At 45.7% G+C, this 17,400-nt stretch overlaps 1 protein-coding gene across 1 annotated transcript in view; it reads right to left on the bottom strand.

Annotated features, from left to right (window-relative positions):
* MMP24 (matrix metallopeptidase 24) overlaps nucleotides 1-9,849 on the bottom strand; it is a 44,724-nt gene extending 34,875 nt beyond the window's left edge. The window contains exon 1 of the mRNA XM_057529067.1: nucleotides 9,628-9,849. Coding sequence (XP_057385050.1) covers nucleotides 9,628-9,849 — 222 coding nt within the window. The remainder of the gene's footprint in view (nucleotides 1-9,627) is intronic.
* Between the last annotated feature and the right edge of the window lie 7,551 nt (nucleotides 9,850-17,400).

The following is a 17,400-nucleotide window of genomic DNA, read 5'->3' as shown; positions in this document are numbered from 1 at the left end:
AAGATTCAGTAAGATGATGATTCAGTAAGATTCAGTAATAGCTAAAATCATGGCCCTTCAAAGATGTCCACATCCTAATTCCCAAAACCTGCTATGTTGCCTTACATGGCAAAGGAGACTTTACAGGTATGATTAAGTTAAGTATCTTCAGGTGGGGAGATTAGCCTGGATCATGCAGGTGGGCTCAGTGTAATCACAACAGTCCTTATAAGAGGGAGGCAGGACATCAGAGTCAGAGATGGAGACGTCAAGACAGAAGCAGATGTCATGCCATTGTCGAAAGGGGACCACAAGCCAAGGAATGCGGGCGGCTTCTAGAAGCTGGAAAAGGCAAGGTACGAATTCTCCCCTGCAGCCTCAAGAAATAATGCAGCCCTGCTGACACCTTGATTTTAGTCCCTTTAGTCCCATTTCAAGCTTCAGACTGTAAGATAATATTAAATAAGAACTAATAAATTTCAGAACTGTAAGAAAATAAATTTGTATTGTTATAGGCCCCAAAGCTTGTGGTAATTTGTTTCAGTAGCAGTAAGAAGCTAATAGATGAATGTAAAGCATTTAGCAGATCCTGGCACATAGCAAGCGTTCTCACAATGTTATTGTCTGTATTTTTCTCCCACACTCTTCAGCAGTACGTGGACCACCACCTTCGGTCATTACTGCTGGACCGAATCACTGTGTCCTTTGGTGACTCCTCAGAGATCAGCCTTATCACTGTGGCAGTTCCCTCCAACTCCTGTGCCACCAAAACCCGCTTCCTCCTCCACCCACAGAACTGAGGTCCCAGCCTTGCCGCTGAACCCACCTGAGTTATAACTAATTTTTTAAAACTTCAAACGTAAAGGCCTAACCATGGAGGTATCTAGAAAATGCACTCATCACCGAGTACTTAGGGATCATCTGATTTAACACGCTTAATTTGCAGAAGAGGAAAATAAAACTCAGGGAGAAATGACTTATCCAAAGTCACAGAGCAAGTTGGCGGAGGAGCTGAAAATGGAGGCTAGTGTCCCTGCCTCCCAGGGAGGGTTCTCTCTGCCATGCTACACCCTCCACGCTAGCTCTGGTTTGCCTCCAAAGGCTGTGTCTTTTTAAAATTTTCTTCTTTTCCCACTCACAGCCAGTCTAAAAAGGGCCCTCAGGATCGCCCACAAAGCCCAACTTAGCTTCTTGACAAACACCTTAATGGCACGGTATTGCCTCTTGGCTGCCACCATCTCTCGAGTGGGTGGAAAGTGCACCAGCGGGAATTCCCTGGCGCTCTGCACAGTGTCCTTGGCCCACTCCCAGGAGGCCACCACAAGCCAGACAATCACCATGCCCAGGGAGGTGGCACATTTGGGGTTTTGGATCAGCCAGACACTGGGATGTCTGAGTTTCCCAATTCTGGGGAGGCTTCCTCCTAAGGCCAGGAGGGTAGCCATGTGCACATTCACTCTCTGAGAAGCAAGGCGCCTTAGTCTTCCTTGCCCTTTCCAGTGCCTTCCTGCAAATCTGCCATCATCTTCTGTCCGATGGGGCTTAACTTATTGATGAGTTAAAGGGAAGAAGGAAGACAAAGACCGTGGTCAGGCCTTAGTTTCTCAACTGAAATAGGCAGATAGCTGAAGTAGATAACCTCTAAGTAATTATATAAAGTTCTATTACTTTAGCTTAATTGGATTGAGTGTGGAGCTGGTCCTCACGGCCAGTCTTAAAGTCTAAGCTCCTCAGCATGGCACTCAGCAAGCCTCACAGTCTGATGCCAATGCACCTTTCTAGCCTTACCCTCTGACTTGTATGCCCCACCCTTCTATTCCCTACCCCAAGTGCCCCCTCCTCTAGCTACTGATCTACTTGTGTTGCCTGAACACATCCTGCAAGTTCCTTCCTCTCTGCCGTTTTTCATTCCCTCTCCCTAGAAGGCCTTTCCCACGTGGATACTGGCCTCTCCCGGCTGAACTAATAGATAAATTTCCTTTGAAATGCAACTTGAATGTCACCTCACCTGGGAGGACTATCCAAGGTTAAATGGACTTCCTCTGTGCTCCCATATGCACCCCTTACTTACAGCATCTTTCATAGTACATTATCAATAGTGGTTTCCATGCCTGTCTCTCCTACTGAACTCTTCCTCATGGAGCTTACAGCCTGGAGGGGGAGGGAAACATGGAAAGACGAAATGTTTCATTCCAACGGTGATAAGTGAAGGAAAAGGAGAAGGTGCTGGGAAAGAAAGTGTGTGACAGGAGCTCTAGGCTGTGACGTCAGGGATGGCCTCCCAGAGGACGTGACATCTCAGCTGAGACCTGTGTATGAGCAGAAGAGGTGAAGGTGAAGGTCAAATAATGTGTGCCCCAGGAAAAGGAGAGCTTATTGAATTCCTGAGATGGGAAGGAGCCTACCTTTTAGGAAAAGAGAAAGAAGGCCAGGGCAGCTGGAGTTGACTGAGAAGCTGGTATAAAAGGGAGCAGAGAGGTGGGGAGGACTCGGTGATGCAGGGGCTCAGAGGCCTGATTAAGCAACCTGAGGGGGTGCTGGGTACAAGGGGCTTACGACACTATTTGTTCTACTTTTCTGTGTGTTTGAAATTTTTCCATAATAAAAATTGAGAAGTGGCCATAGTATTGTAATATTAATTTAGCCTTTACCTTAAAGCCAGTTTAAGCAAGGGGAGAGTGGGAGTCACAAACCAGATTTTTTTGTTTAAAAATTTTAAAAAATTAAATATTATAAGCATTCAGAAAGGCATAAAAATAATTTTTTAAAAACCCTTGGATAATCACCAACCAGCTTTGTTAAATCTTGGCTTTTGCCATATTTGCTTCAGATATAACTGGCCCCTGAGTAGATTTATTTATTTATTTATTTATTTTTTACTGGAGTAAAATTGCCTTACAATGTTGTGTTAGTTTCTGCCACACAGTGAAGTGAATCAGCCATACGCATACACACATCCCTTCCCTCTTGGACCTCCCTCCCACCGCCCCCCCATCCCACCCATCTAGGTCGTCACAGAGCACCTAGATTTATTTTTAAAAGGTCACTCTGGCTGCCGTGGGAAGAAGGATTAGAGGCAGGCAAGAGAGGTGGATCAGGTGGGAAGTTTCTGGAATCCAGGTGAGACAGGATGGAAGTTTAGACTAAAGTAGAGGCAACAGTGGTGGAGAGAAGCAGCCACAGGGAAGATCTGTTCAGGAGGTGAAGTGCTGGGCTGGCAGCTGATTCTACTGAGGCAGGTGAGAGGAAGACCAGCTGAAGGAGGGCTCTTTCTGGCCCAGTGCTTTTGGGGCACAGAGAATGGTGTGCATGTGAGTGTTTGTGGTACAAAAGTGAGTTTTGAAATTATTATTGCTGGGACTTCCCTGGTGGTCCAGTGGGTAATACTCTGCGCTCCCAGTGCAGGGGGCCCAGGTTCGATCCCTCGTTGGGGAACTAGGTCCTGCATGCATGCCGCAACTGAGAGTCCACGTGCTGCAACAAACATCCCACGTGCCACAACTAAAGATCCCACGTGCTGCAACTAAGACCCGGCGTAGCAAAAAAAAAAAAAAAAATTTTAAAAATTATTGCTAACAGAGTTGCTAACAACTATGCCTTGCTTTTCTCTACCTACTTTGTTATAACAACCTGTCTGATTTTTGAGAAAATATTATCTTTTATAAATGTGGCTTTGCTGTTATCCTATAGATCATCAAAGCCTAGTTCCAAGTTGCCCTTTAAAATGCATGGAGTAATGATGAAGAAAAATCAGGGAAGGACTTGAAGGAAATTGATCCTGAGGGCCAGTGAAACCAAATGATTTGTTTCAGAATTGCTCAGCTGGGGAGGGCCAGAGCTGGGGTGCACAACTTTTATCCACACACTAGAACAGGTATACAGACCTGAGTTGTGCGAAGAAAGCTAAAAGCGCCCAGGGCAGCAGCCAGCTCCCAGAACAACTCAGAACAGGCCTCGGTGCCTCCATTCCCTCAACACGGCTCTGAGAATCTGAGCAGGTCACTTCTCTGCTCAGAAACCTTTCATGACTCCTCTCAGTCTTTGGACAAAAGCCAATTTCACAGTCTGCTCTCAGCCTCCCTTTCCAGCCTCTTCTCAAACACTCTTACTGGAAATAGCAATAACTCAAGGCCTCAGGCACATCAGATCCTCTACCATTTCCTAAATACGCCCTGCACATGTGTGGATCCTTGGTTCATGTTTTCCTTCTCTCTGGACTGCCCCACTCAACGTTCTTTGTCCGTTTCCTCCCTCAAAGGTTCATCTTCGATACCAACCTTCTTCCTAGAACATTCCCTAACTTCCCCAACCCCATCTCCTCCCCCTTTGGTGCTTCCCCAGTCCTTTAAACCTCTAGCATACATTGATTTTTCTTCAAAAAAGGTACGGACTTTTGCATGCCAAGCACTATGAAAGAAGTTGGTGGGGGACACAGATAAACAATCAGTTTTAAAATATTTATCAAGTATCTAGAATGTGCCAGGCACTGTGCTAGGTCCTGAGGAGTCATTGGCTGCAGTCTATTAAGAACTGCTTCCTCTGATTTTGAGTCTAAACTATACCATATCATAAGGCTAGGTTTAATCTCTAAGATTAATCTCTCTGGTACAATTATAATTTACATTTATTTGCTCTAAAACTACCTCTTTCAACGACTGGAGTGGGATATACCTGAAAGTGGAGGAGATTAGCTAAAAGGCTATTATAATAATACAGAATAGGACAGTTTCGTATATAGGGAAAACCTCAGATCTAGGACAGAGAACCTAGCTTCTGGTCCTTGCCTTACTGTTTAATATCCCTGCATATCCCACAAGACTGTAAACATCTCAAAAACAGTACATGTGTTTTCTGATTTTTTTTAAAATTAATTTATTTATTTATTTTTGGCTGTGTTGGGTCTTTGTTTCTGTGTGAGGGCTTCCTCTAGTTGCGGCAAGCGGGGGCCACTCTTCATCGCGGTGCGCGGGCCTATCACTGTCGCGGCCTCTCTTGTTGCGGAGCACGGGCTCCAGACGCGCAAGCTCAGTAGTTGTGGCTCACGGGCTTAGTTGCTCCGCGGCATGTGGGATCTTCCCAGACCAGGGCTCGAACCCGTGTGCCCTGCATTGGCAGGCGGATTCTTAACCACTGCGCCACCAGGGAAGCCCTGCCTTACTGTTTATTAGCTCCATATGGGTCTCTGGACAATGCGTGGACAAGCCACATCATCTCTCTGAGTCTCCGTTTCCTCCTCTATTAAAATGAGGTCAATATCTTCCTAGTTCACCTCATAGTGTTGTTGCCAGGATCAAGTGGGGCCAGGCACATAAAAGCATCTGGAAAATGCAAAGTGCTTTACAGATATGAGGCTATTAATGTGATAGGAAAAACCATAGTACTAATAAGAGAAAATGATTTAAAAATGCAGCAGAGTAGACTCAGGTTAGGTAAAAGGAAGAACTTCCTAACAGTGAGAATTTTTTTTCAGACAAGAATGAAGATATATTGGAGGCCATGATCACATTGAAATACATTTTTGGCTTGGGAGTCTGTTAGTGCTTCCTACTAGGCCTACCCCACCCCTAAACTCATTTAGGGCTCTAACTTTCCTTGACTACAGGTGCAAACTGAGGAACTTTCGCCATCTGCCCAGAGCAGACCCCTCAAAACCAGTCTACAGAGCAGGAATCCATTAAGCCCTGGGTCCTGGAGTCACACTGTGTCACTCATGTGGCCTGTGCTGATTGGCTTGTCTCTTTCTGCCTATACTGACCTTCCTCAGAATCAAATTGGAAGTTAGGAGGGCCAAAAATCTATGTATGGGGCATTCTACTCAGCTAATAATAAGAGAAAGAGATGCTTTAAATAAACCAAACACAGGAAGCCAATTAGAGAATCAGTGGGACCCCTCAATGTGCAAAATACAAAAGAAAGACTCAAGAAAGCAAAGGAGAAAACAGATTGAACGAATTTTTTTTTTGGCTTTGTCTTTTGGTAATAAAAGTTCAGAAATATGAAATCAAAGCCAAAGATAGTGAAAACGCTTTCAACTAATAAGTCAGGAAACCAGGGAAAAGTTCTAGTTCTGAATCACCTACTATCAGGCTTAGTGACCTTGGGCAACTCACTTATGGCAATTTACGAAATATCTGTTAAGTATCTGTTAAGTGTGCTTACTTAGGGATCTCTAAGGTCATGGCCACCTCTCAATTCCTCTCTATTGTATATCACTACCATTTGATGACAGCCTACCTAAAGAGTTATGAAAGAACTCAAGGGTGTCATTGTGGAACCACTGACAAGCGGAATAGCCTCTATTTTCATTAAAGGAAGTACAGGTAGGCAATGAGTTTTATTCCTAAGAAGGGTTTTAGAAGGCACCTTGAGACCACATGCCCATGAGTGTCTATTTCAGATGCATGTAACTTTTTGGCCTAAAGGATGAAGAGAAGAATCATTGGATGCTTTCTGAGTAATTAACAATGAGCATTGAGAGTTGAGGATTGTGCTGGATCTAAAAACGTAAAGCACTTTGGTTGGGGAAGGCCCTGCCTAAGAACCACAACCCTTTTCCCGAAAATAATGTTTAAGTATTAAAAAAAAAAATTAAATGACAAACTGGCTGGAGCTGCCTCAAAGTGCTCCTCTGAGAAGAGAGAAATAAATGCCTAGAGAAGTCAGGGAGTTTCCTAGATAGGCAGGGCTTGAGCTGGAACTTTAAGAAAGGAGGCAGATGGATGGGGGGAGGTACAGCATGTGTAAATGTCCAGGGAAACATGGGGAGCTTATCTTAGGATAAAGGAGAAACAAGCTTGTCTGGAGTAAGGATGTGTATGGATGAGCAGGGGGAAAGGCAGCTTCTAGTGAGGCGGTAGGGTGGAGTCAGACTGCAGAGGCCTTAAAAGACAGAGAGAGGACTAAGCAACGTTATCTTCTCGCTGAAAAGCAGCAAAATTTCTATAAGGTTTCAACCACGTGATCCACTAGGATTCAATGAGGGGATAATAGTGTGCAAATTGTTCACAGAAGGAGTGGATATAATTATCTTTCAGAAAGTTTTGGACAATATATTAGAAATGGAAAATAGAGACACCATGGAATTGAGGGTGATGAGGGCCTGAGAACTCAGAGATAGAAAACGGTAGAAGGAAGTAAACAATAGAAGGCAATAAATAAATAGGTGGAAATAAATAAATAGATGGAGCTGGTCACGTCTCTAAATGAAAGGAGATTAAGAAGGCAGGGGGCCCCAAGAGACCATGCTGGGACCTGTCTGATTTAAATTTTTTATCAGTGATCCAGAAGAAGTAGAGCAAAGTGAAAATTTCAGGACTGCAGTTCATATTAAGCCCTTTCAGGTAGGGACATGCTCTGCCAAAGGAGAGAGAGAGAGAGAGCTAAAGGAAGGTACTGAGTGGGATACAAAATGGCAGATAAATGTCAACGTGGGAAATGTAAGGTAACAATGTACTCTGGTAAGAATAATGCACAGATAGGGTGTTGTGTTCCAGGCTATCAGTTTTGACCCAGGAAAGGGATCGGGGAGCTACTGCAGATTGTTTCCTAAAGGCAGTGTCCTAATGTGTTGGGATCAGGAAGCCTGACAAAGAGATAGGCAGAAGCAGGAAGGGACCTAAAAATCAAAGAGGAAATCATCCTCCTTTGTGTAAGATGACAAGGTCCCATATTTGGGGAGAATGGTCAGGTTGACATCCATTGAAAGTTAGGGCCCAAGGATATATAGAAAAGGGTAATTAAAATGATTTGTGAGGATGAATGTGACTATTCTAGAGGTGGCCTATTATAAGGGGGAAACAAGTATGAAAAGACAAAGGCTAAGAGAGGTGGAATAATCAAAGCCTATAAAACTGATAATGATAAGGAGTGGGTAGCATTACCTTCTCTCCAATCCTAACATATTCAACCAAAAAGCCTCCTCTTAATGCTTGAAATATCATAGGAATAAAAGGGTTTCAGAGTTGAGGTCATTCAGCCCTATCTCTTTGTATTAGAGATGGTAAAATTCAGGCTTAGAGAGGGCAAGGAAATGGCCCAAGGTCACAGAAGCCACCAGGAGCCAAGGTAGGATTAGAAGCCCAGGCCTCCTAAATCCCAGGCTAGGGTCTTTCCGCCTCACCCTGTGCACTCAGGAAGACTAAAGGAATCCTACTTTTTATAGGGTGTAAACTCATGAAATGCATTACTTTGAGATGAAATAAAGCTGAAAACACAAACAAGCTAGGGAAAGTTTTCACTAAAAGTCAACAGCAATTATAAGGCATTTGGAAGAAAACTACCAGCAGAACTAGAGACTTTCTACACACCCTAATTTGGGGGGATCATGTACCCCTTTGAGAGTCTGAAGAAATCTAGGGATTCTCTCCAAGAAAAACCCATTTGCACATACAAACACAATTTTACACAAGATTTCAGACTCCCTGAGTCCCATGCCCAATTAAGAATTCCTGTTCTGGCAGATTCTTCTGAACAAATAGACTGCTTCAACAATCACACTCCATCTCTTACGATAAGTGAGGCGATCACTTTGATATTCCTCAGCAAAAAACAACAACAACAACACTGTCTCAACGTCACTTATCAGAATTGCAGACCTGTAGGTTGGAAGAGACCAGAGATATTACCTAGTCCAACTGCCCCCCGCCCCCCTTGTGTGACATAGGATAATATCATGGTTAAATATGTGGAGACTAGAGTCAGCCTGCCTAGGTTAGAATCCCAACTCCATTACTCACTAGCTGTGTGATCTTGGGCAAGTTACTTAGTTCTCTGAGTCTGTATCCTCATCTGTAAAATGAGGAAAATAATTACAATTATCTCGCAGCGTAGTTACGAGGATTAAACGCGATAATTCACATAAAACTCAGCACCAGGCCTGGCACATAGTGAGTGCTCAGTCGATGCTAGCTGGCATTATTGTTATTATTATGCTTGTATCCAGGGAGGTATTATGCATGCATCCATCCAGTCCCCTCCTGGAGCTTTTGCTTGCACATCTCTGCGATGAGCAGCTCACTGCCTCCCGAGCTGGTTGAGCAGCTCCGATTGTTACAAACTTCTTCTCATGTTGAGCGAAATTCGCCTTCTTGCGACCCTTACCCCCACCCCCGTTGGCCCTAGTTCTGGCCTGCGGGGCCACGCAGAGCAAGGCCGTCCTTCCTCCACGTGACAGCCCTTCAGATATGAAGACAGTGATCGAGTCCATCCCCCGTCCCCCGCCGCCCTCCCCGCCCCCCGCTCCCCCCCGCCCTGTCCTCTCGTCTCCAGCTTGAACACCCTCGGGTTCTTCTCCCAAACCACAACAGACTGGCTGCGCTTACTATTTACTCCCAGGCGTTGTACGGCTTCCCTCACACATAGTCAGGCAGGCCACACGCCGCACCGCCACAGTTCCGACCCTCCCGCTCCGCCCCCGCCCGCTGCCGCTGTCCGCGGTGCTGAAGCGGCTCCGGGCCCCCGCGGGCCTGGCGCGGCCCTTCCCAGCCCCCGCCCTGGGCCGCTAGCCCGGACCCCCGGCGCGGACCCCCGGCGCGCCACCTCCGCGCCCCGGGCGGCCGGCGCGGCCCGGCCCAGGCCCGGCCCCGGCGCCGCCCCCCGCCCTGCCCGGAGGTCCCGAGCCCGCGCCCCGGCCCGGCGCGCCAGCCCCACCTGCCCGGCGAAGGGCGCCTCCGCCTCGGCCGCCCGCGCCGCCCGGTCCCCGGCCCCCGCCGCCGCCGCCGCCGCCGCCGCCCGCGCGGCGCCCGGGAGGCAGCAGAGCGCGGGCAGCAGCAGCAGCAGCCGCTCCGGGGCCCGCCAGAGGCTCCAGCGCGGGGCCAGGCCCGGCGGCGGCGGCAGCCCCGGCGCGGCACGGCCGCCCCGGCTCTTCGGCATCCCGGCGGCGGGGCCCGGCCGCCCGGCTGCGATGGCGGCGGCGGCGGCGGCGGCTCCGGCCGGGTCCTCCCGCTGCAGCCGCTGCGGAGCCGCCGAGTCACCGCGCCGCGGACACGCGCCCGGCCCGCCTGTCTTCGCCGCCGCCGCCGCCGCCGCCTCGGCAGCCCGCGCGCCCCCGCCTCCGCGCGCCGCGCCCCGGCGGGGGGCGTCCAGGGGCGCGGGGGCAGCACCCAGGCGGGACCCGCGGAGCCGGCGGCTCCGGGCCAGCCCGGAGACACTGGCCGAGGAACGACGCTGGCGTGGGAGTCGCAGAGGCCAAAAGAACCGCTCTGGAGGCAGGGTCCAAAGGGGTGGAACTGGAGGAGGGGGGCTTGAGTGGCAGCCCAGGGGGAGGGGGAAGAGGCTAAATAAATAATCCTAGAAACAGAACCACGCCGCGGCTCTGGGAGAGGATATCCGGGGTTGGGGGTCCGAAGCCAAAGGCATAGTCCTGGGGGAGAGGGTATGAGGCGGGACACTGCAGGAGGGGGTCTGGGCCTGGGGGAGGGGAATGAGGCGCTGCCCTGGGGTAACGGTGAGGTTGGAGGGAATGAGCTGAAGAAATAGCCCTGGAGGAGAGGGTCTGAGAGGGTGGCAGTGGAGAAGGGAGGGCAGGGAGGGTGAGAAACTAAAGAATAAACCCGAGGAGCATTTCAGGGGGGTAGCTCTGGAGACATTAGGTGAAATTAAGGTGAAGCTCATTCTCTCACCCACAGAGGGAGAGACATCAACCAGTTGGGAAGATCATCTTTCATCCAAAACAACCCATATTTATTGAACACTTTCTATATATATGTAGGGCTCTGGGCTACTTGGGATACAAAAAAAAAAAAAAAGAGGCTGATTCCCTGAAGTGTAGATGTTTACAGCTTGGTGAGAAAACATAAGTACAAAGAAACACAGAGTGGCAAACACCAAGTGTCAAAAAGCATACAGACAGGTGCTCCAGGGATCAGAGGAGGCTTGATGGGGGACTGGAGAAGTCAGGACAGGCATTAGGGGTTGGGTGACGGCAACTCTAGCTAAGCCTTGAAGGAAAGGCCAGATTCAGACAAGGGAAGGGGAATGGAGAGGGCATGATGTCAGGTATGAAGATGAGGGTGTACAAGACATGGCTGGGGCAGTAGATCTGTTTCTCTGAAGCACAGGGTTCCCATAGGAAAGTGCTGGGATGTAAGGAAATAGTCTAAGACTGTAAACCCTAGGAAAATGAATTTGGGTTATGTTCTGAAGGGAAATGGGAGTGGTTGTGATTGAAGGTTTTTTTAAGCAAGATGGTGTGTGGAAAATGATGTTTTATGGTTACCTGGTAATTTGGAGGTGTGGAAAGGGAACAGGCTTTAGAGTCAGACCTATGTTCAAATCTCTTGGCTCTGTTCATTTTTATAAAATCATGCTGATATTACTGCATAAGGTTGCTGTAAGGATGAGGTGCTTAGCACTTAATAGATGTTCCATATTAGTTCCCCTCCCAGTATATAGAATAATGACCAGAGGAGGCAAAGAGATTAGTTGGTAGATTACTGCAACCTTCTGCATACAAGGAAATGATGATAACAAACAATTAGCATTTATTGAATGTCTACTATGTATCAAGCACTGGGTTAAGCCCTTTACTATATTATATCTCATTTCACCACGACTCATAAGTGGCAGAGCTGAAGCAATCTGACCTCAGAACCCAATTTTTTTTTTAAGGGTGGGGGGAAAAAAAAGAGACAAATTTAAGACACATTGGGCAAAGAAGAAGAGGGAAAGGAGTTTGGAGTAATGGCAAGTCCAGAAAGATGGGTGGTGGTGTCTTCACAGAAATGACGTTGTCATAAGGAGGAACCAGCTTGAGGGAATTGACAAGGGCTTTGGTTTTAGGCTTGCTGAGGTTGAGGTGACCACAAGATCCCTGAGATGGGTACAGCAATGAGTTCAGAGGAGGGTGGAGAATAGGTGTTTTGGAAACATTCAGGTCAATATGATAGCTGAAACTGAAAGATAGGAGTAGGAAAGAGCAAAAGCCTGAGGGCCCCCTGTTGAGACATGTTCAGTCTAAAGAGTGGTCTAAACGATTGAGGAATCAGGGTTATGGAATATACAGGAAGGGGGAGAAACGTTTCAAGGAGAGGGAGAGGGGTTGGCAGTGTCAGGGAAATCAGAAATGGAAGAGTGCATCCACACCATTGAATTGAACAGCTCACAGTCTAGGAGGGAGACAGACATAAGCAAATCATTTTGGTTACGTGATAAATTACGGCAGTGATGAGCACAAAGTGTTATGGAAACATTGAGGAAAGAGCAACAAACTGCTCAAAGTTAGAAGATTTGAGAGAGGGTATATTCCAGAAGGAGGAAAGAGTACATTCAAAGAGTGAAAAGAAACAGACTGGACTGAGCATCTAAGAATAAGATCTCTTATTCATCTCCTTACTCCTAATGCCAAATGCTCATTGAACTGCTAATGTGAACGTAGGGCTCAAGTGGTCCATGAGCCAGCTACCTAAGGTGGTAGATGTGAGTGGCTGTAGGTAATTGATGATAAAGAAGGAAGAGGTTGAATGCTTATAAAATGTAACCCTAAGGTAGGTCCCTAGTAGGAAAAGTCTAGAGAGCATTGTGAAGCCAGCCCAAGAGGAGGTTTAGCAGGCTTCAGAGTAACAGCCTAAGATGGAATTACTAGGGCGCTGACTTCTCTTTTCTCCTCTTCCAGGGAAAAAGCACTGGACTTAGAGTCAAAAACCTGGATTCAATATTGGCTGTCACTAATTTGTATTGCATCTTTGGGCAAGTCGTTTCATCTCTTTGAGCCTTGGTTTCCTCATTTGTATAGTAAAACTTCCTTTAGAAAGATAGTCATTTGGGGAGATAGACACTTAAATAGACACCAAGAAGATAGCATAGTATGTGCTATAAGAGAGAAGAGAAAAATATTATAGGAGTAGAGAGGAGGGAACAACTGTCTAGAGCTGTCAGGAGGTGAGATGGGCCTTGAATGACCAGCAGGGATTTGCTGGGTAGAGTGAGAAGGGAACTGTATAAACAAAGGTGTGGATATATATGAATGCCACGCTAAGGAGTTTGAACTTCATGTTCTAAGCCAGCAGTTCTCAAAGTGTGGTCCTGACCCTTTTAGTGGGTCTGTGAGATCAAAACTATTTTCCTAATAATACTAAGACATTATTTTTTTTTTAACTCTCATTTTCTCATGAGTAGACTGTGTGATTGTCCAGAGGCTTTATGACATGTCACGACAGATTGACTGCAGAAGTAGACATAAGAAGACATCTATCTTCTATTTTTTTTTTTTTGAGATTTGTGGGAGTTTTTTCTTTTTAAAAAAAAATTTAATTTATTTATTTTTGGCTGTGTTGGGTCTTTGTTGCTGCACGCGGGCTTTCTCTAGTTGTGGTGAGCGGGGGCTACTCTTTTTTAAATTTTTTATTTATTTATTTATTTATTTATGGCTGTGTTGGGTCTTCGTTTCTATGCGAGGGCTTTTTCCAGTTGCGGCAAGCGGGGGCCACTCTTCATCGTGGTGCGCGGGCCTCTCACTATCGCGGCCTCTCCCGTTGCGGAGCACAGGCTCCAGATGAGCAGGCTCAGTAGTTGTGGCGCACGTGCCCAGTTGCTCCACGGCATGTGGGATCTTCCCAGACCAGGGCTCGAACCCGTGTCCCCTGCATTGGCAGGCAGATTCTCAACCACTGCGCCACCAGGGAAGCCCCTGGGGGCTACTCTTTGTTGTGGTGCGCGGGCTTCTCATTGCGGTGGCCTCTCTTGTTGCAGAGTGTGGTCTCTAGGTGTGTGGGCTTCAGTAGCTGTAGCACGTGGGCTCAGTAGTTGTGGCTCACCGGCTCTAGAGCGCAGGCTCAGTAGTTGTGGTGCACGGGCTTAGTTTCTCCGCGGCATGTGGGATCTTCCTGGACCAGGGCTCGAACCCATGTCCCCTGCATTGGCAGGCGGATTGTTGACCACTGCGCCACCAGGGAAGCGCTATCTTCTATAAAGTCAGACTTTAAACAGGTTTTCAAGACTGTAAAACAACACTCTTCTCACTAAATTTTTTGTTTTGTTTTGGAAAATATAGTTATTTTTCATAAAAATGTTATTTATGTTGATGCATTTATCATTTTAAATGAATTAATACGTAAATATTTTTAAATGTCTCAGCTTTGATTTTTAGTGTGGTAATTGTCAATAAACATAATCTACATATTCTAGGTGCTGGGATAGAGCAGTCAACAAATCAAATCAAATGCCCCACTTTCATGGAACTTATACTAGGTGTGACAGAAAACAAGCAAAATAATTAATATATGTAGTATGTTAAATAGTAACAGCTGTTGAGAAAAGCAGGGAACTAGGATATGAAAGCTGAAAGGTGTGTGTGTGTGTGTGTGTGTGTGTGTGTGTGTGTGTGTGTGTAATTTTGGATCGAATAACCAGGGAAAACCTCAGTAAGAAGGCGTGTTTTCAATAAAGAATTGAAGGAACAAGAAGGGAGTGGATCATGCAGCCATCTGAGAGAAATGAATTCAGAAGAGGGAATAGCAAGTGAAAACGTTCTGGGACAAGAGCTTGCCTGGGAGGTTTGAGGAGCATCTTGGAGACCAGTGTGGTTGGAGTGGAAGAAGGTTGAGGGTATTAGAAGATGAGGGTTATGGAGGGAAGGGGTGCTCTCCCTGAGAGAGAAAGCCAATAGAAGCTTTTGAGAACTGAAGAGACATCTTCTGACTTACCTTTAACAGAAGCACTTTGGTTGCTGCTGAGAACAAGTGAAAAATCATAAGCAGAAAGGTCAGCTAGGAGGCTATTGCAATAATCCATCAGGTGCAAGATGATGGTGGCTTGGACCCGAGTCCAAGTGGGGATAGTGAGATGTAGTTGGATTCTTAATAGATTTTGAAAGTAGAGTTGACCAAACATACAATGTATTGGATATGAGGTATTAGAAAAAGAGAAGAGACTTCCCTGGTGGCACAGTGGTTGAGAATCCGCCTGCCAATGCAGGGGACACAGGTTCAAGCCCTGGTCTGGGAGGATCCGACATGCGGCAGAGCAACTAAGCCCGTGCACCACAACCACTGAAGCCCGCACACTCTAGGGCCCGCGTGCTGCAACTACTGAGCCTGAGTGCTGCAACTACTGAAGCCCGTGCGCCTAGAGCCCGTGCTCTGCAACAAGAGAAGCCACCGCAATGAGAAGCCCACGCACTGCAACGAAGAGTACCCCCACTCGCTGCAACTAGAGAAAGCCCGCACAGCCAAAAATAAAAATAAATAAAATAAGTAAATTAAAAAAAAAGAGAGAATACATGAATAGAGGAGAGTGAAGTTCTGATTTGGGGTCTGAAAGGAAGTATAGATGGGAGGCTGGAGAGCACGATCCAGTTCAGGAAGACTTCTTGATTTCTCTCCTTCCTCTGAATTCCTATTACAGCAGCTGACATTTAATGAGGGCTTATTATGTGCAAAGCAATTTATCTTTGTTACATCACTTAATCTTCACAGTTATCCTATGAGGCAGATTCCAAAGAAAGGGTGAGAGGAGAAGCGATTTACCCAATGATACACCTAGAAAACGGCAAAAGTGGGAATAAAGCCCAAGTGTCTGACACTAAAGCTTATGTCCTTATCTGCTTGTTCTTTTGTTCATTCATTAATCACCTCAAAAATTCTATAAACATTACTAAGCAGCCATTCTGGAAGGTACTGTGGCGAGTGAGACTGTCTTCAGGTAAAAGAGCTAAGACCTGAGCACACATAAGATGTGACAAATAACCACAACACATTACAACATCCTATAGGATTTCAGAGGGAGTGAAGTCACTCTGTCTGGGGAAAATCAGAGATCAAGGAAGGCTTCCAAAAGGAATAGCATTTGAGATGAGCCTATCTAACCAAGTAATATGTTTAAAACTAATTGTTTTATATGCACTATACACTGAACATTACCACACATGTGTTTAAAAGTTATAAGCAATGGAAGACTGTGAAGTTTTAATTGGCAGAAAATAGGGGTGAAGGCATGGAAGAAGGAAAGGGTCTGATTGTTCAGGATGTAGAGAAGCCCCAGTTCAATCCCTTGCCTCTGTCTCAGAATCCAACCTCAAATGACTCCAAGGTATTTTCCACTTAGATTTTTTTCCCTTAAGAACATCCTCAAAGTGATGTGCATTCAATAAAACACACTCAGTCATTTAAGAAAATGAGAAATTATTTTATGAACTGTTAGGAAATTATTTCCAAAATGCGATGTTAAATGAAAAAAAGGAAGGTGCAGAATACTGGTTATGGTATGCTACTATTTACGCAATAATGGGAAGAAAAGAGTTTGTGTGTGTGTGCGTGTGTGTGTGTGCATTTGCTTGTTTACATGTCAAATATGGAAGGATACCCAGGGCACTGATAACAGGGAATACCTTCCCGGAGAGGAACTATGTGGCTTGAGGACAGGGTGAGAGCTCCCTGTATACCTCTTTTTCACTGTATACCTCTATGACTTTTTAACCATGTGAATATATTATCTATTAAAAAAATACATAAATATAAGTTGAACTTTTGAAAAAGTAAGTGTATTAGTCTCTAAAGGAAATTCCCCGAAAAGAGGGCATTTATTACGGTATGATATAAGCAAAAGCAGTTCACTTAGGTGGGCAGTTTCAAAAATTCAGGCCTTAATTTGCTTGGCCAAAAAAAATACCAGAAATAAAGTAAAAAAAAAGAACGGTAAGATATTTATTATTAATTTTCTTAACATAAGACAGTTCTTTAGAAACCATTAAGCAAAGGACCTATTACCCAGTTCAAAAATGGCAAAGGATAAAATGGGCTTCACGTAAACAGAAATATGGACTTATATTCTTTGTTTTAAAGTCCAACCTTATTTGTAATTAAAGAAAGGCAAATTGGAACAATGAGCTATTGCTTTCTCACCCACGAGACTGCAAATATCAAAAAGTTGAATATTACAGAGTGTTAAAGAGGGCACGATTAAAGTACTTTGAGAAGAGATATAAACTGGTAGACTTTCTTTGGAGCACAAATTAGCCATGCCTTTCAACCTTGAAAATGAGCGTACCTTTGACTCATCAATTCTAATTTTCAGAATTTATCCTAGACAGATAATCTTTGCATATGTACACAGACAGATGTACAAAATTATTCACTGCAGCATTCTTTGTAATTACAAAAGATCAAAATCTACCTAAATATTTTCGAACTGGGGAAACTGCTACATCTAAACAGAGAAACACTAGCTAGGTGTTGAAAAGAACAGTGTGCATCTATATTACTGTTATGACAAGATTAATTTATCCCCCTTATTATCTCCTATTTGGGCTACAGTGTCCTGACAGGTTTCCCTGCCTTTATCTTGCCCCCTCGCAGGACCTGCTATGTAATTTGCAGGCCCAGTGCAAAATGAAATTTCAGGGCCTCTTGTTTAAAAAATATTATGAATTCCAAGATGGTGACAGCAGAGCATTAAAACAAGTGCGGGGACCCTTCTAAGTGCAAGGCC

The sequence above is a fragment of the Balaenoptera acutorostrata genome, chromosome 15, assembly GCF_949987535.1.
Source record: "Balaenoptera acutorostrata chromosome 15, mBalAcu1.1, whole genome shotgun sequence".
Taxonomy (NCBI): domain Eukaryota; kingdom Metazoa; phylum Chordata; class Mammalia; order Artiodactyla; family Balaenopteridae; genus Balaenoptera; species Balaenoptera acutorostrata.
This window is presented reverse-complemented; position numbering and strand designations above follow the sequence as displayed.